The sequence below is a fragment of the Nylanderia fulva genome, unplaced genomic scaffold (genome assembly GCF_048542155.1).
Source record: "Nylanderia fulva isolate GAGA-0341 unplaced genomic scaffold, ASM4854215v1 Scaffold2, whole genome shotgun sequence".
In the NCBI taxonomy this organism is placed as follows: Eukaryota; Metazoa; Arthropoda; class Insecta; order Hymenoptera; family Formicidae; genus Nylanderia; species Nylanderia fulva.
Genome location: NW_028190263.1, coordinates 8,665,105 through 8,686,927, shown reverse-complemented (window position 1 = coordinate 8,686,927; position 21,823 = coordinate 8,665,105). Strand labels below are relative to the sequence as shown.

General features: G+C 36.4%; 1 protein-coding gene across 3 annotated transcripts in view; it reads left to right on the top strand.

The window, feature by feature from the left end:
• Positions 1-21,823, top strand: part of PH4alphaEFB (prolyl 4-hydroxylase subunit alpha-1) — a 152,204-nt gene that overhangs the window by 72,528 nt on the left and 57,853 nt on the right. For all 3 annotated transcript variants that reach the window (XM_029310522.2, XM_085482195.1, XM_029310521.2), the window contains one exon: positions 20,404-20,465. In XM_029310522.2, the coding sequence (XP_029166355.2) occupies positions 20,404-20,465 (62 nt within the window). The remainder of the gene's footprint in view (positions 1-20,403; positions 20,466-21,823) is intronic.

The window sequence follows — 21,823 nt, the reverse complement described above, 5'->3', positions numbered from 1 at the left end:
TCATTCTCTTTTATGTTTAACTCGATGATAGTCGACGAAACGAGCCACTGAATTCTCCCTACGCGCTTACGACCCTTTATTTCTCGTCCACGCTTACCATTTGCCATTTTATTTCCTTTTCCTCTTTTCTGCGTGTTGCCCATCCACACTCTTTTTCCTTCTTTCCGCACTCGTTGCCTTTCTTCTCACCAGGAACCTACGTTTCCAACACGTGTCGCTCCTCGTTGCTTCCGTTCCCTCGCGTTCGTTACACATTGTCGAGGGTGCGCGTTTGCGAATTTCACGAAATGTTAAAGTCCCGGAAAAGAAGGAGCCCGTCGCTACGATATACAGATAACGGCATTCGGTTTGCATCTCGCGAGCATCTTTTGCTTTCCGCAAACGGTCGTACAATTTTCACAATGGCACATTTCCTTCTTACTTCTCGGGTGTAATCGCGAGTTGTAAAAAGTTCTCTCATTCACCGTAATACCGTTACTTTGTATTTCTTAAGAAATTAAATTTTGGCAAAGTAATATCGCAGCAAAGATAAGCTTATATACCTATCATGAATATACGATTTATGATGGCAAAACTTGTGAAATGTTGATAGAAATCGAAAAATATTATTTTGCGATTAAAATAGTAATTTAAATCAAATCTCGTGACTCTATTATACAATAAAATATAATTGCAAAAATATTTTAAACTCTTTTAAAAAATGATACTTTTCTTTTATACGCGACAAAGTTAAAAATTGTTAAAACGATAATCCACTACTACAATTTTTTTTCGAGCAAATTTGGTCGTGCCTTATAAGTAATTCATGCGAGTATCGATCAGAAGTAAAACGATAGAATTTCCTGTTACGAGCTAATTTTCCCTCCATAAAATCGTTTCTTCGTGACGAATAGCTTGCACACACTTCCCTTGAATGCGGAATTGCACGCCTGACACGCACTCGGTTCTCTTAGTAATTATTCTAATAAAGCTTTGTAATAAACCTTTGATCGCATGAGTTGAAACACGCCCTTTTTTATTCGAACATGGACAATTCAGCATTCTAAACACGCGGTCATACTGATCAGAATTTTTTTTAGTACCATTGCGTATTTAAAATATTTAAATTTTATGAAATTTAAATTAATTATATAAGTACGCATTAATACACTACGATAATTATTAATTTTAAATATAAAATGATTATTCATTTTAAATATTCAATTATTGTCATATGCGTATAAGTTATTAAACTCTACATTATTTTGTTAATAATTTTAAAATTGATAAAGTTATAGTAATAAAATATTTTTGTTAATAAATGATCAAATTAATTGAATGTGTCCGATTATAATAAAGGAGATATATGGATATGCTCTGATATATGAAAATATGTTTTGTTAAAGATTCGTTTCATTCTCATATAAACATCCGCATATTTCTTTCCAAAGTAACACGCGCTGCAACTGAGTTTTTCCAACGGGAAATTTTAAGCACGTCATCATTGTGTTGGTCACTCGTAAATAACGACTGGCATTGGATCCCGGGAGTAGAGGTCGGCTGCGTTTGTCCAAACCACGTGGAAAAAAAGTTTTTTTTTCGTTACGTATCGATCATAGAACGATGAAAAAAAAAGAGTACAGCTGAATGGCAGCGACAATTGAGCTGGCGCAATCGGGGAACAAATCGCAGGTCGGGCGCGATTAGCTGAAAAAAAAAACGTTATACCCTTTCTCCTTTTATTTTATTTCTTTTTTTTTTTATATTTTTTTGTTGCGGTTTTATTGCATTTGCCCATCGACCGGCAATATGTGTTAATTTCTCTACAATTTCGCTTTTCCGTTACGTCAGCGCGGAATGTTATTTGACGCGGACAAACTTTTTGGTGTATTCAACCAATTATTTCTTTCCATAGAGGCGTAGCTATTTTCGTTTTAATCGTTTTCGTGCAACTTGTTTTTAAAGCATTGCATATAACCGTAGTAATACTAACGAATCTCGTGGTGCGAGATCGAATCTTTTTATATTTGGATATATATTTGACCGACTGGCATACAATACGTATTGATAAAGAAATGATATAAATCTTTTATCTAAAATTTTTTTAATAATAAATAATTCAATTTTTATACTAAATAATTAATCAAAGTTTAATTTAAAGTTTTTAATCAAATAATATTATGTATAAATATGTAAAAAAAGTGTCTGTACATCTTACGATTTATACTTAGAGAGGACTCGCACAACTATTGCATAGTTATTTCGTTGTTGTAAACGTGAAACAAAATGTTGTGTTTTCATCTCACTCGCTTCGATTTCAGTTCTTCTTTACTCCAGGTCGTTTGACTTGCAACTTTTGTTTCCGCATTTAAAACGGAAATTAAACGGCGTCCACCGACGAGTGTATACCGTTTGTCTCTCGCCATCCTTGTCTTTTCTTTTGTTTTTAGTTTGCGTAAAATACAATTTAACTCGATCTATGAAAATGCGAAAATCTTGGCGAAACGTCTCGCAATGTCTGGCCAATATTAATCGATACGAAGTAAATTGAGTTTTCATTTTGGTAAGATGAAAAGAATAATAACATATACGTATATATACACATATATATATATATATATATATATATATATATATATTACAACGAAAAATGGAAGGAATATCAGAAACTCGACACGCGAGAAATATAGGCAACGAATTTAATTTACAAAGTGTACGAATTTCGAATTTGATTTCGGAGTCAGATTTTAATTTGAAAATGATTTCAACTCATTTTTAAACGCACACACACACACACACATTCTCTTCTTTTATTAAATAATTTTCACATATCGCCATATGTATTTGCAACGAATTTGAAGAAATACATATACGCAAATGGAGATGATGAGAAGGTCTGACAGACGCAGATGGTCATACACAACGAGATGCATCACATTGCGTTCGGAGCCGCAGAGAGCGATGCACGCTCACAGGCAGATCGTGTAGCGTGACTTGAGACTTTGGGAATTCGGACCGCGAAAGCAATAACCCACCGTCATGGAAATGGTTCGCTACTGTCAGCCGCATACACGACCGTCGCGCGTTATATGCACTTGGCGCGCATTCTACGTTCTACGACGTCTAAAGACGTGCAGTCGCAAATTTCACGTATCGACATCGGAAGCGCACGCGTATGCATACACAGTTTTGATATATGCAGCGCGAAAAATCGATACCTCGCCAACGCGATCCGCAACATTTATACGCAAATAAATGCGATACGTCGCGCGTTCATTCAGTTTGAATAAAAATTGAGAATTCGAATGGTAGCGTCTCTACATTGAGCCACCCTTTCGTGTATGACCCGAATAAAATAGCTGATTTGTTTATTATATCGTGTATCCTCCCCCATCCTTGTTGTGCTTTTATACAAATTTGAAATAAAAATCCAAAGATGCAAACATAAATCATTGCAAGTTTATATGTACATGAAATACAATATTTTTTAAGCCGTAAAATAGCGCTTTCCATGTATTTCAAGAGTAACGCGCGTTCGCAAAAAAAAATAATAATAATACAATTTTTATTCATATTTTCTTTTCACTTTTGAAGAAAAATATACTTTGCAGAAATGGTTATTTTTAAATATTTAACTAATTATGCATATACAAATAATACGTTTGCTATCAATAATAAAGTGTATAAATATAAATATTTTTCTCTTTGTTAATTTTATCTATTTTATTTATTTATTGACGTGAAACGAATGCTTTGATATAAATATAAAATCTACAGCGAATAACATGAATAAAATTGAACGAGATAAATAAATATATATATAGGTACATGTATAAGAACACGTGTTTATAAGAAAGAGCAAAAGTTTGATTTAAATTTATTCTCATATCTAAAATCACGATTTTATTCCGACGTTTATTCACAGCGAATGATAGATAAGATTTTGGCATTTTAATATTGTGGGATAGTTTTGTTAAACGATCCTTTCAGTAAGAGAGAGACGTATATTCACGCATGCAAAGGCGTGAACGCGCAGAGTTAGGGTGACAAGACGAGACGAGATGAAATGAGATAAGACAAGACAAGATACGAGACGAGACGAGACGAGATGAGACGAGACGAGATGCACCACTAGCTTTCGTCGGACGTGGTTTGAAACCTGGCGCTCACCTTCTGCGTCTTTCGATGGAATTCCCAGCATCCTTGATGTTTCGGAGGGTTCTTCAAGAGGGCAAAGATACTCGCGTATCGGGCGGACTAAAGCAGGATGTTTCTAGCTGTCGAGGTGTACTCGACGCGGAATTTGATCCCAGGAAAATCGCGACACATACGCGCCGAGAGTTAGAGCTCTTAGCTCTCCCTCGAACTTTCCACCTTGCCGCGTCTTCGCGTTCGTCTACCGGTTCGTTCCTTCCTGTTTCGGTTCTGTGAAAGCCCCCTCTGTGCATCTTTCCGCTTTTAATATTTCAACGCCACCGCGTGTACAGCGAGGCAACATTATTGCGTGGTTCACCGTCGCGCGCGTCGTGGATATTCTGAGGGGAAATTTTGAATGTTTGTCGACGCGCGTATCTCTCGGGTCTCGACGCGAATTTTAATCACACGAAAGAGAGAAGAGAAACGACCGATTATTGTTGCGGCAGCCAACAAGAATGCTCAATCACGCAAGATTAATACGCGTAATTTTATTTATTTTTTTTTTTTTTTTTGCGCGCGCGCGTTACTCTTGAAATACATGGAAGGCGTTATTTTTGGAGAATTTTGCATCTACTTAGTCTCGATATAGTCTCGCAAGCGTTCTACCCCGGCAATCGGCCTATTCATTCGGCCTTTCCGATCGCAACCGCAATAGGCGGGCTATTACAGCCCCCTATGCTCGACGAAATTAGGGTCGTTTAACTCGGGGATTTCTACATTTACGTGTGCGCGCGTCAATACCTGTGCAACGTCGTTCCGTTAAAGGGCAGAAAGCGCCCCACGTGTGCGCTTATAACTGTCTGCTGGCGGATTATCGACGTGATATCTCGCGGTTTTAGCCCCTTCCGTTCTCCCAGCACTCGAACTCGCGAAGGGACGTTATCGTTAGCCAGCGTATCGTGTGCGAGGGTAATCGCGAGCGAATCGAGAGAGTATCGATATCGTGATATATCGATTGGATATTTATCGGCGGTTACGTTTCGCGCAATGCTTTCGTTACGATGCGCTTTCGCGGATACGCACCGCCTCGTCTTGTTACCTTCGGTAACTGTTGCGGTTGCAAGCTCCGACGGGTGATTCATCATACCTGTGCGCGGCCGCTTCATCAACGTTGATGCGCGAAATTTCGCGGTCGAGAGTGCCGAAAACGTTCTAGGCTCGCCGACAAAATTGCGGCGAAGGTCAATCGAGTCGGTGTCTTGATTATAATAATTATTATTTAACTTGTAATGTCGAGAATCAAATATTAATGATTTATATTATGAGAGATTGACGAGCCATCGATTTAAAAAAAATGAAAAATGCCTGAAATACATATATATATTGGAATAGATCGCTTGTATACTTATTAAACATTGAAACAATTTGGCGAGACAAAATCTTAAATATTGTAAATTCTTTTCTATATAAAGCGTTATAATAATTATTATTTAACTTGTAATGTCGAGAATCAAATATTAATATTATTGATGATTTATATTATGAGAGATTGACGAGCCATCGATTTAAAAAAAATAAAAAATGCCTGAAATACATATATATATTGGAATAGATCGCTTGTATACTTATTAAACATTGAAACAATTTGGCGAGACAAAATCTTAAATATTGTAAATTCTTTTCTATATAAAGCGTTATAATTATTATTATTTAACTTGTAATGTCGAGAATCAAATATTAATATTATTAATGATTTATATTATGAGAGATTGACGAGCCATCGATTTAAAAAAAATGAAAAATGCCTGAAATACATATATATATTGGAATAGATCGCTTGTATACTTATTAAACATTGAAACAATTTGGCGAGACAAAATCTTAAATATTGTAAATTCTTTTCTATATAAAGCGTTATAATAATTATTATTTAACTTGTAATGTCGAGAATCAAATATTAATATTATTGATGATTTATATTATGAGAGATTGACGAGCCATCGATTTAAAAAAATGAAAAATGCCTGAAATACATATATATATTGGAATAGATCGCTTGTATACTTATTAATCATTGAAACAATTTGGCGAGACAAAGTCTTAAATATTGTAAATTCTTTTCTATATAAAGCGTTTTATATTCCCCTTAATACCGCTCGAAATTCTAGAATTCTACATCGCTTAAAGGTTAACGAACGGTAACAGCGATCAGAGTTGGAAACTGACGTGGCGGAACCCGCTTTGGTACGGTCTGAATCGAAAGCCGCGTTGTGGAGTTTCACCTCAGCCTCAGAGCTTCAGCGCTGCTATCCTTTATCGAGAAACCTAAATCGAAATTACTAAGCCACTACGAAATTGTACCGGCGAGTTTCCCAGGGTGCGATGTAAAATCTGCATAGCGAATGTACAAAAGCGATAGGTGAATAAAATTTTCGTGTACGCGGAAAAAACAATCGATGTCATTGTACGAAAAGAATGGAAGGAAATGAGTATTTTTACAGGACAGATATATAATAGACATATCCATATATATGTATTCGTTCATCTATATCCAAGTCGCGCGGAATTACACGACTTGTCCCCTCGTTCCAATCCAATCTAATTCTTCGAGAAACTTAATGCATTACCGTTCGATAAAATAGATATGAATCGCTCTCTTTTAATCTTCGGCGAATTTTATATCCTAAGAGGATCTTAATTGAGTTCTAACTACTACAGATATATATTTAATGTCTATATATATATATATATATATATAAAATTTTTCAACCGTACAAGAATCGCGATAGAGAATAAGAACAAGTGTCAAGATAGAGAAGAATAATTTTAACCCCCTCAAAGAAATAACACATATTCTATTTAAATTTATCTATCGTCTTAATTTTTATTTCAATTATCGCGTTCGCGTTTCAAAGTATTGATAAAGATTAACGAGCATTTCCGACGATCGCGATAAGTGCCACTATATATTATTTATATTATCGGTTAAAACGTCGCGTCAAAGATGATTGAGCGACTATATATATATATATGTGACTAACTATATATATATATACATACATAGAACGCTCGATGCACGCATAAAGCTACCGAAAGTGCGTGACACTATTTGTTTTTTCCTCGAATAAATTATCGGCTCGCACGTGTTCTCGTTTAACCTCGCTTTTGCAATTGCAATGTCGCGCTATATAGGGCCAACCTCGTCTCGTTCCCTTTTTTTCAGATCATATATCAGAGTTGGCGTATTTTTTTTCTGCGTTTGCCAGCGTCAGAGGTGCACACACATGTACGTGTGCTATTCCACTGAATATGCAATGAGAATGTGCTCGGTGAAATAGCACGCTTTTTTTCGACCAGAATTTTTGCATCTCCTCCCACGCGTCTCAATCTCCTTCTCCATCTTTTTCCTTTGAAAAAGTTTCAACTTTGCGAGTAAAAGGTGTAATTTTTGCATATTACAACGTATCTATATCTTGTAAAGAAACGACGGAGTCTGCAGAGATATCTATATGATATTTTTTAAAAATTATTGTAGAAAACGTGTAGTCTCACGCTCTTTTTCATTAGAGGAAAGTAGAGTTGATGTAATGGGTATATGAAAGATTTATAGGTGTGTATTAATAAACTTAATTATGAAAAATAAAACGAGATTTTATGGACGTATAATATTTGTAAGAGACTCTTATTATCGAAACGTTTCGAAATAATATATTTTATTTCAAGATATTGCCATATAAGAAAAACTATAAAATAATTTACGTAATGCGATGTTTATTGACTGATGTCGATACTTTTGTTGTTTATTCTATCTCTCACGCTTTTTTGGGGTTAGCAGTACTGAATATATTTGAAAAATTAAAAATTGCAGACGAGAGAAGAGAGCTAGACATCGCGTATCGACTATTCCGAGTCGTTGAAAAGAATTACACGCGTAAAAGAAAATCAAAGTATTTCTGGAATGCGCGAGCAGTAAAAAGGATCACAAGTCCGATTCTTTTTCGAGCCGGGTTATCGTGGCATAGACGAATAAAGCGCAAACCCCGAGAGAGCAGACAGGCATTTCTACCTCGTTATTTCGCTAATTGTGACGCTGCTCTCGTCAGTGTCTTACCTTGGTTTCCACCACGTCTCACTTTAGAATTAAAACGTCCACCTAACTCGCTTCAGTGGTCAATCTACTCTTCTCACTCTTTATTCATTGATCTTTTTTTCTCGCGCTTTCTTTCGCTTCTCGCGGAAAAAAGGTCTGGGCGAAACTTTGCGAGGGGCGAATTCTCTTACTTCCCGCTCTTCCACCGCAGTTGACTCCGGTAGTTTTAACAGGAAACCGGTCGCCGACGGGCCGGTTGCGGTTTGTTTTACTCTCGAGACGCCTTCTTCGTAAATTGTTCGCATTTAACGGACGTTGCTACATCCGGTAAATTCAAGACTGTCATCCGACTCCACTCGGGCAACAAATCTCGAGTTAATTAACAATAGGGTTTCGTGTCTGCGCGCCGCACGGTGTGCACCTCTGGAATTTGTGGCGCCAGATTTAGAATAATTTCGACCGCGCAACACTATTATTACGACGCAACGCTTGCATGCACGCGCCGCATCGCGCCGTGTAAATGTGTATTACACACGTAGTCGTCCACTAACATGCAATTCTCATTTCTAGCGAACCCGCGGAATTCACCACCGGCAAATAATCTTTTATTTTCATGCGAAATGTATCTCGGATTTTTTTTTCTTTAATTACTTCGCATTGATTTTTTTTTTACAAGAAAACTAGATTTCTTGACAATTTTTTCTTGCTGTTAAAATAGAGAACTCGCGACTCGGAAAATATATACTTGCGCGCGACTTACGAAAAAGAAGAAGGAAAACCAACAATTAAAATTTTCATAAAAATATAATTGATGGACATTGAGTTAATTTAGTCGCTTAGCAGCTTTTTTACCAGTTTGATAAATTGTGGATGAATTTTATCGAATAAATGACGGAAAAATGGAAATATTTAAAAGACATCGCGTCGGGTGCATATTACTCGAATTGAGCCTTATACGTAATTACTATTTTATCATTTTCTATTCCGGATAAATTGTTTGATTGAAAAAAAACTTTCTCGCGAGCAAATGGCAGAAAAATTGTTGAAGATTAGTGGAGATTTGAAATATTCGAGTACACACAAATATGCGTGTGACGCGATCAGGGTGTAAACGAGGATGTAAATTATAATCGGCAGTTTATCCGTCGACTTACAGCAGACTGGATGCGTAAGCCGCACCACTTGATAATCCTCGGCTATCTCGAATAGACTCTCGCTGGGTTTCACAGTTCCGCGGCTGCTGATGCGCGATGGAAACTTGCACGATGCTTGGTGAATCGCGCGAGTATGCTCGGCAGCTGATAGCCAGACCGAATCCTATTGCTCCTCATCCTATTGCTGAGCGTCGAATCGAACGGATCCATATCCCCAACGATTGCGTCCCGAACGTAGTGCCCGATACTAGGGCGTTCAAGCGCGATTGATTTCGTTCGCTCGCGGCCGCGATAGAATACCGCAGAGAACTATGCTACGCCGACTATACGGCGACTATACTCTACATTGGAACCGGCGCGTTCTCGCGTGATTTTCGCCCACGATGTTACATTAAGATCGAGGCGATAGACCGCGGTAATTCGCAATGAGAGCGGTGAGCACAACTTTTGCGCGATTGTTTCTAATTCGTTTCTAATTCGTACACAAGGGATTAAGAATCAACAAATTATATCTATTTTCAAGAATGAGAAAATTTGATGATAATAGAGAACGTGAAATCGGGTTATTATCCGGTATTTTTTCGCGATGGAAAAGGGGACATTTTTTAATTTCGTCGCGTAACATAAAATAATTTACCTGCTTCTCCAAATAATCTATTATTTTGTTTTATGAAATAAAAAATTTGATATGCAATTTTATACCGCACTTTGACAATATATTCATGTACATATATTGTATTATATAGCGGGAATAATAAAACGTTGTTGGTTTAATTAAATTTGATTTAGTTGAATTTTATTTGTTTCGGCAGAATTGGAATAACAAAACGATTTTAATTTTGACAGACCTTGGGATGCTCACAGAGTTTCAGAAATAAATTTATTTCGCGAATTTTTCGGCGAAAATTCTCAGCGAATAGCCAGTGATTTCGTTGTATTTTTTTTTGCTTCCATGCAGACGCCTAGATTTGCAAATTTGGTACTAATTTATTTCTTTCGTAACAAGTCATACGCGATATAAATGTATAGATGCTTGCATATTTATCAATCAAGTTATAAATAAAGTATAAAGCAAACTATAGATAGTAAATCAAAGATTTATTATTATAATTTTATTTGTATCATCTATATTATAGACTTTAATTTAAATATAAATATTTAATATATTAAATTATCGCGCGTGTGCTGCGATATGATACACACACATAGGTATATTTTTGATATATATTATACTTTATTTTTGCTATTATACTTTTTTACGAGTTATTATTTATTTAAGATTTCTGCTGCGAATATATGTTTGTACGTGTTTCTAAACTTTTTTTGAACAAGTACATTTTTGCTATAGTATCCAACTGATATATATTTATGCGTATAAAAGAAACAAAAGAGAAAATAGGTAGGAAACTTGCGGGAAACAAGAGACTTGGAGAAGTAGATAGTAATAAAGATAAGAGAAAACGAGAGAGAAAGAGAAATGAGGAGAAACGAGAAAAATATAATCCGTGTGACGGAAAATGGATAGGAAGCCACTAGTGTAGGATAAGAATACAAAAAAATTAGGATTAAGAAATAGGATAAAGAAATCGTGAATAGTATATGTATAACAATGTACACGAGAAAAGTGCGAAATAACGAATGCAAAGAAAAGAAGTATGCGGAATAACGTGCTAGTAAAATATATGAGACAGCCGACCAGAATTGCCCATCTGTGCATAGTTTACGAATAATTTAAACTTTTCGCGTGAATCACGTTGGATGTGATTCAATATGTATTACTGATTATTGAAATCGGGAGAGTTGTCAATAGTGAACGATAAACTATGCATTTCAATTTTATAATATCCGAGTAATTCTTTAAATTAAAAAAAAACATGTTTCAAACATATATTATTATATAATTTTATATATATTATTTTATTTTTTATATATTATTATATAATGCATTTCAATTTTATAATATCCGAGTAATTCTTTAAATTAAAAAAAGACATGTTTCAAACATATATTATTATATAATTTTATATATATTATTTTATTTTTTATATATTATTATATAATTAATACACAAAGCTGAATAATTTTTGCACATAAAAATTGTAGCTTTTTAAAAATCCGATATCATCATCGCAATCTTGTTTTTTTTTTGTACGATCAAAATATTTATTTAATTTAATAATTCGAACATAAAAAGCACGATATAATTTCACAATGCAGCTTGCAAGGGATTTTTCATCGGTTACACGTACGCATTTTTATAATAATCATTTATTCATTCCTATGAATTAACCGCAAATAATCGCGAGCTGAAGTTAACGGGACATGTACGGGAGAGGAATAAGGGATTGGTAGTGGTAGAAATTTCCATAATTCTCGCAATTCGTTTCTGGCCTAGAACCCTCGGCATGGGGTTGGCGAGAGAGAAAGGGGAAAGAATAGGAAAAGGCCACAGGGGCGGGCCAAGAGTGGCGCAAAATATTCGCCCGTGACTCTCTTTCATCTCCAGTTCCGCGGGAAAATGCAAATGGTCGCATTGTTCTCTGCAAGGGGAAAAAGGCGCCGCGACGCGAGGTTGAAATATCGAAATGGCGTTCTTTATCTAGGTCGCTGATAGTTTCGGGTTTTGTCTCGCGATAACGCAGCTGTCTTTGATGCTGCGAGCGTTTTTATTATTATGCGCGTTAGAGTGGCAGAAGTACAATCTCCGGAGGCAATATGTATTTTATCATTTGAGCTTTGTAGCGTGAACATTTTATATACGCTAAGCTGTTTTACAATAGATACGAGATTGCAAAAAATATCAAATGTTCTTTTTACAATAAATTTATTGATCGACTTTGAATTTATTTTTCTTCAAAGATATTGCGATAAATTTGTCGATTTGATATGAAATTAATTAAAATATCGAAAAAAAGCTTTCAAAATAAATTTGGATTTGTTTGATCAAAATTGCGATAATTACACGTGTAATAAAATTTTGCATTTTTTTTTTTTTTTTTTACGTAAAAGTAATTCGATAATTTTATATTAATTTCCAACAATTTACAAATTGATTACAATGACAATTGTACGAAATCAACGATTCTATTTTTTTTTTAATTGTTCTCTATCCTTTTATTATTTTTACAAAACGTATAATTAAAGTTATCGGCGTATCTCAATTTAATACATTTCTGAATGCATATATGCGTACTTTTACAATTTTGTGCTTACTGTCTATACAACAAAAGAGTTGATAATATAGATTGTCGATCCTAACTTGGTTGTTATATCGACTAGTCACTATATGTGCTTCTATTCACCAACCAGACATTATCACCCTATTCACCTTCTGTTTTACGACTCGGCCAAAGCTTTGATAGCGCTTTTGTGTTGAGCTGCAATAACGCTGGCTGCAATAACGTTCGGCTGCTTTTTTCCCTCGAATTTCGACGATTCTATCGACTATATTGGTATTTTTGCAATTCACGTGGATAAAAAGGGCCAAGGCGCATGACAAACTTTTTTACATAATTTGAAATTTAAATAAATGATGTTCGTGGAGCGAATAAAAAAGTAATTATGCACTCGTCATTAAATTATCCCATTTATAATTCAAAAGCAACTTTAATATAGAGGTACGAATTACAAATTGCAAGAACACGTAAAATATATCGTAAAATCTTAAAGATTACAAAACTTGATATAAGAAGAAATAATTTAAGTTTGGGAACATTAAATGATTGTGGAATCAACTTTCCTGGATAAAGACTTTTTCGTGTTTCTGTTCTCAAAACTTTGTGAGATCAAACACTCGCGCCGTGTCACCTCGAATGAAAAAAACCCATATCTATAAATGGTTCAGTTTTATCGACGATTTTTCGTGAATGAAAAGATCAATAATAACGATAAAAAAGGTGATAAAAATAAGTGAAAAAGTAAAGTAGAAGAATGAAATTTGGAATTTATAATACTTTATTTCAATAATTGTATTATCAGAGTTTTTATTGTATCTTGAATCTCTGAAATGTTAATGATATCATTTCCTCAACATATCACAGAAAAAAAGGAATCCTTGATTCAAGTATATTTTTATTCTTGAACGCTATTTGATTGATTTAAGCATAGAATGCTCTTTGTAATCACAAATTTTCATTTGCCTTAATAATAAATAAATTTGTGCGAAGTATATTTTATCCTTAAGATATATTCTTGTTTTAAAAATTGCATATGGTAAAAACAAACTTAGTCACATTTGAACTAAGAATTATTATATATATTTGAAAGTACCGCTTATATCCTATGCACACTTATCACTTGTCCTTGCAATATTTATAAGTAAATTTCAGCTTCAACCAAGAATATTTTGCACTCTGTTTTAAGGATAAATTATCCTTTATCCAAAATTATTTATATTTGGCGTTATTATAAGGATAAAGTATACTTGAATCAAGGCATATTTGCATTCTCTCAAGGATACTGTTTTTTCTGCGATATATTATTAAAATGTTGGGTGGAATGTTTTTCACTCGTAGCACTTGAAGATGATGTAGGATATTACCGATTTCGTAGAAACGCGACGCTTCGCTGATGAACCGTTTCTCTCGCAAAAGTACGGAAAACAACGGAATAAGTTTCTTCCAAGAAGTTTTCCAATATTTCGTCGGTTCCAGCGGTAATAAGAACGGTGTCCACGTGGACCTTACTCGGAATGAAATATGCGACTCGGGCTCTCGGTATGGGAGGAAGAGAATGTCGTGAGACGTGGAGAACCTCCAGCTGCGGTTTGGGAATGCCCTGCGACGTGCTACTTGTGCACACGGTTCTGTTTTACCTTTATTTTCAAAGTGGCCATCGCAATGTTACCGTGCTTTTCGACAGATTTGCGGGAGAACTTCTTTTTTCGTCGGTTTCCTCGCGATAATTAAGCCCAGAGATGAAGCAGCTCTCCGACCTTGCCGGATAATTACGAGAGCGCTTTAAAGTCTCGCGTTTTACATTCCGTATACACAGACAATCATGCTTATTATGCACTATCCTTACTTTTACGCATTTTATTATCTTTTATCTTGTTTACAGCTCTAAATATAATAACTGATTTTAAGCAGCTTAATTCTTTCTAACGAAGTATCTCTCTTTTTAATAACGCATATTTGTCGTCTTATTTATATTAAAATTTATACACTTTATTTTTATCCATAAGATACAACGTGAATAAGCAGTGACAAAGTTGGACAAAATAATACATTTGTAATAAAAAATAAAATTATTTACGTAAACTATTTTTCTTTTACTGAATTATACCAAAAGTATTTATATAATCATCATTTATGTGTAAAATTCTATTCTGAAATATCTCATTTATTTCACGAACCAAAGATAAATAGGTATTTCTCTCGTTGGAGATTCGAGGTAATCGATTAAAACAATGATTTCTCACAATGTGCGGACAAATAATAAAGTATGTAAATATTATTCTCACGAGGTATTTAAATTAATTCGCAACTCGTTGCGCATTTTACACACGACGGGACACTTACATATTTACCCCACGCATCGTATAATAAACTTTACGCGGATGCGCGTGTACCGAATTAATCATCCGCCCACGTAACTACGATCTTGAGAATTACGAATATTTATAGCGGAGCCGATTCTGATGCAAATAAGGGGACGTCTTCCATCCCGATAAAGTCGTTTGCTCCGTTTACCGGGTGTACCGTACTTTAAATTATCTGATACACTCTCTTCCGCGCGAGGAGCGATAAAATCCCTTCGTACCGTGGCAAGAAATCGGTAATAAAAATACTTTATTAAGTTTTTCATGTTAAAAATTCTTAGCATGCGCGTGAACCATGTTAAGTTGTCGGTCGATAATACTTACATATTTTTATTCTCCATCGCGTGTAACTTGAAAAATTATTAATACTTTGATTTAAAGAAAAAAGAAAACTATTTTAACTCGAATGGTTAAAATAATAATTATTTTTAAAGTCGACGCTTGTGTCGGAATCTAAAATACGTACAGATATACATACATATGCATATATGTGTGTAAATCATTATTATTATTTCATTCGATGCTATAAATTGAAGGAAAGTTTTGTATTTCGACGTATCGAATATTCGCTTGCGTGTTAATTTTGGTTTAATCCAGCAGTTACGCATATGGGAATTCCGATTGAGATACAATTTACCAAGTTACGTATTCATCGTTCGTCGCGTCGTTTTCCTAATTAGACGCGGCCGATGAAATTCGTCGTGCGAGCGACAATAATTTCATTGCTAGCTCGCGAGCTAGTTTCCAGTCACCGGAGACTTTGTTAAATTACACCAGCAACGCGTCTAAAGAGGCACGGCAACTTAATTAATTGCTACGGCGACAGAATAAAACGTTTTACGATCATACGGGAAGAATCACGTTTTTTTTTTCAAAGCAAATAAAGGGCACGCTGAAAAAAGGAATTTTAACGGATAGTAATTACTTGACATTTGTTTCGTATCAAAAATCATCTTTTTGGGTGAAAGAACAGTTTTCGTAAATCATTCCTGTATCCAAAATTTTTTCCATTTTCTGTAGACCTTCTGTGAGTGAAACCGTTGTAAGAAAAGAATGATAAAATCCATAAAGAGAGTAAATAAGTAATTTTACTTCTCGTTTGCGAGCGTCATTTTGCCGTACAATCGTATACGGAATTTATTATGTGAAAATTTATACTTTTTTCATAATTTCTCTATTTCATATATTTTGTTTGTAAATACAAATAAAAATTTAATTTTAAAGTTCCTCTTTCTCCTTTTTTTTATCTCTCTTTGTATCGATCTTTCGCACCGTCGATTCACATTCTTTCTGGGAATATTTATTTTTCCTCGCGTTTACTTGATTCGGGTAGTCATTATTCAACCACCCCAATTTCCAACTACCATTCGCGAACAAATGAAAATATTTGCCCGGGAGATTTGCAGGTTTGATTGCTGAATTTGCTCGCCGTTTTTTTTATTCCCCAGTATCCAACGAAAACGTAACGTCCGCGATTTATTTTTGACGCACGATATTACATGGTTCCGAAAAGGTGAAGTGGATGGATAAAATATTACTACGAACTTTTACGGCGAGAAGAAATTGGGAAGGCAGACATTCCATTTATATATATATATATATATATATATAAAGTAGCTCAATTCGCCACGATCATTTTTTTCTGCCGACATTTTCACTTACAGAAGGCTTACAGAAAATAGAAGAAACTATACTTCTTTTCATGCGAGAGAGATAATTTTCGATATAAATAATTCTTTTATGTTACTCGGTTTAACAAGTAATTTAACGAATCTTAAGTATTAGATTATCTGTTGAAAAGTCAAAAATATTACAACGTTAATGGCTTACAAATGTATACACACTTCACATTTCGGTTTATCGTTATTATTTAAACACGTGAGTCTCAATTTTTGAAAGAAAAATGTACATTTAAAAAAATGATGCGCCAGTTTATTTTTGTAAAAGAAATTTTAGCCATTAATGCTATTATATTTGAATGTGAATCGGAAAGAGCCACGACAAAATGGCGCGAGGATAATCGGCATTGTCCGGCACGATGGTAGGAGTCGAGCGTGTGGATCGAGTTTGGCATCAAACGAGGTTCTGTAATCCTAACTCGCTTCGGTCCGGATCGAAGGATCCCGTGGTAATCCGCAGCTAGGATCGAGCTTAAATCGCTTCTCGTGACACTAGCTGAACAATCCTCGCCTCAGGGCTCAGCGGCATCCTAGAGACAGAGCCTGCTAGCTCGACCGTAAAGGACCACTCGAGCACCGTAAATCCATCGTCGCGCTTGATCCTGATAGCAAAGTCCTCGGCATTATCCTTTCGGAGCACGCGTCTTTTTTTTTTTTTCCCTCGAGAAGATGCCTCACCAGATGATAAAAATCCATCTCATTACTCTGCGTTTTATGCCGAATATGCCGTCGTAACGAATTCCAAATGACGATGGTGGATAATATTGAATTCGACGTTAGTGTTGTTGAGTTTGCATAGCATCGCATTGCATTCGTCAAAAGTTTCTTTTCGTCGAAGAGTCCATCGTAATCAATATCTGTCACCGTAATCAATATTCATATTCGCCGAGGTAGACTCGAACGAGATTGAAAATCCAAGTTTCAAGTAAATAAAGTTGGCTGGTCGCGTCTTGTAAAACGTGTTCGAACTAGTCCGTTCAATTTTCTGCACGCTCTCTCTCTCTCTCTCTCTTTCTCGTTATTCTCTACCTGCTTTCGCCTCCCTGTATAAGTCGGAGTTTCCGAGACTTGACAAAACTCGATCGCATACAATCGATAATTCTAACGTGAAATTGAGCCTCGGGGAAGCAGGGATGGTACGGCATAGAGAAAAGAGGTGGGTCGAACAATTCGTTCGTCTCGAGCTTTTTAAAATTAACCTGGGTTATAGCCGGTCGAAGAAGAAAAGCGGAAATGTGAGGTGAATCGCGGCGGATATGCCGGCGAATTTTCTCCTCTAACTGCATGAATACGCGAAGCACGGATATGCATTATGATATCAAACTTTTCCAGACACGTGTAACCCTAAAAAAAAATTTCGCATATTCATCGAACGTTGATATTGTAAATATGAACACGGTTCTTTTCGTCTCTCTCTCTCCTTTACTATTCTAATATTTTATAAATCATGAAAGCATATTGATACATCTTTGTTGACAATTTATTCAAAATTTATATCTAGGTACAGTTCCTCTTTGACAAATTTAAAGTTAATTTCGTACTCGTAAAGAGAATCTTTATAACATAAAGTTAATTATTACGGTACACTAAGCGCTATAAAAGAAAGCGATAGAAGATATATATATATGCACATGTATAATAAAATGTGTTGCGATAATATATATTTATAAATTTGTAATCACGTGCAGTCTCTGTCTTCTCGAGGTCGAATCGAGTTAGCGATAGCAAAAAATCAATAATCCCCCTGGTCGCGAAACCGAGTGCACGAGCTGGAAACGCGAAACTCTGCTTTCGTTTGGTTTGTCTGGAAGTTTTAAAAATTAACCTGGTGCTTGCTCGTGAACGGGAAGAAACGGACGGCATAAATAGATACGGGGACACTCTCGTCGCGGCGTCACCGTCGATTTTCCAGCAATTCAGACTGGAAAACTCCTTGAAGCTCTCCGCGTTCTCGTTCGTCCTCTCGTCGATACTTGGACGCCGTAAATCTTGCAACGAGAAAATGCCTCCTTTTTCGTGCCGCCTCGACGTCGTCGTTTTCTCGCTCGGGGTAAACGAAAAAAAACGGAGGAAAGAAAGAAAGGAAGGAAGAAGGAAAAGAGCAAAGAGAAAAAAGCTCACGAAATGTGTTCTCACTTGACGACGCGTATTTATACAGTTGTAAAATTCAATCGGCGATCTCAGGGCGCCAAAAGGCACTCGCCGGTTGAAAGGCGTCTCGCGCCGTTGACGTTATCGTTTACAGCAGCAGAGGTTTTCCTAAATCACACGGCAGTTTTCAAACTTTTGCAATGACGAAGCTTTTTTTTTTTTTTTCCCGGAGAGTAAACAAATCTCTTTCTCTCTTTCTTCGAAGCTTCAGCCAATATTAAATACGAGAATTTCGTATTTTTTCAACAATTAAAACTTGATTTGTTCCATTTTCTGATATCAGAGTTTGAAAAATAAATATTTTCACTTCGGTAGTTTCTACTATTTATAAAATCGATCGAGACAACATTTCTACCATACGTATATATTTCAACTAAAATATTGTAAAACTTCGGCATAACTTTGCGCGATGTTGACAACGAGGAGGAGAGAATGGCGAGGTAAATTAGTGATCAAATACCGTTCATTGTTGGTACATGCCCGGATCCGATTTGCACGGTTGGCAGACTAGCCAGTTTAACCGGAAGATATCGACAATGGCCGGAAACAAAAGCTGCCATTGTGGTGTGGAGCCCATGGTGGAGCCCGTGGTCCAGTCACATTGCTTGGCGATAGAACTATAACGCCGCGTCTCTCGGTTGGTGATGGCGACTTGGAAAGATCGGAAAGAAAAAAAAATGGAGAAACGTCGGTTAATTTCCCATGGAAGTAACCGATTGCCGCGGAAAAATAGCGAGAGCGAACCAGACGCGTGGTATATATCACATCCGGTCGACGCAGCCGCTGACTGTTCCCCGGAGGCTGTGCTGCACACGCGATGTTTTGCTCCCTCTCTCTCGAGCCTGAGCTCCAGACTACATTCACTTTCGAGGGTTATCAGGAGGTCCTGCGGGACCGACAGACAGAGAGAAAGAGAGGGAGTCTCGCTTTGTCCAGCGGATCCCATATTTCAAGGGACTTCGTTGAAAAGCCCTGTACCGTACGTAGAGTGCGCGTTCGCATAACGTTCGCGTGTATGTAACAGTCTCGTACGTTTCTTTCTTTCTCCCTTTAGTCTCGGCCAAGGTGAGGGTGCAACATTGACAAATGTTTCACCCAGCCGATTCCACTCTTTGCTCCTTCTTTTTTTTTTTCTCCACTTCCTCACTGACCGGATACGTGGCGGTAGACACGCTTCTATTACCCTGCTTTTAACGACGCATCTTTCCACGTGGATTTTCCACCGCGGTCCGCTGATGAATACGCGCGCAATCTTATCGCGCGAGAATTCTAATTTCCGTACAAATCGTATCTTTTACCGAGAGGATAAAAGAGAAAAGGGAGAAGCTACTTTGCAAAGAGAATCGTGACGGTAAAAAAAAAAGTAATTAAAACCGCATGTGCATCGTTTTTGTCAAAGGGACAAAGATGGCGACAGAGAGATCTATTCTTTTATTTGGCTCACAAAGTGGTGCCAACGGAATGACATTGTTTTTATAAAATTGACCACAAAATTGTATCTCCAACTTTGCTTCCTACTGTTATTTTATTCATTGAGAAATGACGTGAAAAGAAACATTTTAAATTTATAATAATTGTTTGTGCGCGTCACATGTTAATAATCTCGCGAAAAAAACTACGAAGAATAAAAATAATAATTTTATGTAATTTTATTTTTTTATTTTTTTTTTTCAGATTTATCTCTTCCTGATAGCAGCGCAGAAAGAAGAAAAATACTTGGCAGTCGTAAGAGAAAGGTATGTACTTTTATTTGACATATATATGTATAGAGATTTGCTTGATCAATCTCGCGTTATTTTTGTACAATAAACTGTGTCTGAAACCGGATGCTCTTAAATTTTATAAAGCTGTTCTAGTAAATTCGTTTGTAAATAAAATAAAGGATTTTCGCGACTCTTCGGCAGCCAGTCAATCAATCAGAGTTAACACGAATTTATTAAATTAATTCGAATCGTTCGATAAAATTATATTATTTTCCTATATATATGTGCTCCAATATCTAGTACATTGCGAGTTTGGAATTTATATACATATACAAATTTAAATTACATTATACATATATTTTAATGCTAAATATCCAGATAATGCACTCTAAAAATAATGTCCAAAAAAGAGAAAGAATCAACATTGAAAGTCGCGGAATCTCAGTGTCGCGCATATATCGTACGAACGTATTATTAATGAGCGTACTGATTTATCGGGGTGGGAAATGCGCCATTTCGCCAAACGTTTTCCATGCAAGCGGGTAGTTTTGTTTTCACGCAGCCAGCGGATCCGCTCTGAAAATCTCGCGCACCAAAACTCGGTACATTTCATTCCGCAAAACATACAGTCCCTATTTTTCTCCATTGAAGAGCGCGGCTCGTAATTTCGCATTTTAACTGGCGTATAATCGTCGACGATAATAATAACGGTGCCGCGCGAGATAATAAATATCTCTCGCGATTCAAGAGAGAGAGAGAGAAAGCAGGGGATGAAATCTCCGTATCCTCATTGCGCCCGCACGTGCTCTGCCTTTTCCCACGTTTTGGCGTTTTGCTAGAAGGGAGGGATGAAAAAAGAGGGGCATCGATATAGTTATCTCTGTTTGCTCACGCACGTCCGGTTAAACTTGGCACGCCGTTGAGAGCGCTTTAATTTGCAGGAAACTTGCCAATCCCTCCGGCGTCGTCGAAATTTCGACGGCAACCATGTCGACGCCGGCGCGGAATAAAAACTTTTGCGTCCGAGGAAGTAATTAATCGGGAGAAAGACGTAATCGAATAATATATTGCTCGGAAATATTTATGATGGAGATACGATTTGCATCGACAAGTATAAAATTAATTGTCATCAGATTACAGAGATTGGCTCCAGCTCTGAAAGAGCTACATATCTACTATACATATATATATATATACATAAAGATATCGGAAAATTAATCGAGTGATGTATAATGTCATCAATCGTTGGTATTGTGTCGCGACTTGCCATCGGAAATGCTCGATGACGATCTATCTTGCAATGTTTACCAAAACACACACACGCGCATATACGTTGCACACGTATACCATATATGAGACATACAATGCATAGGGAACGCGAAACTAACGCG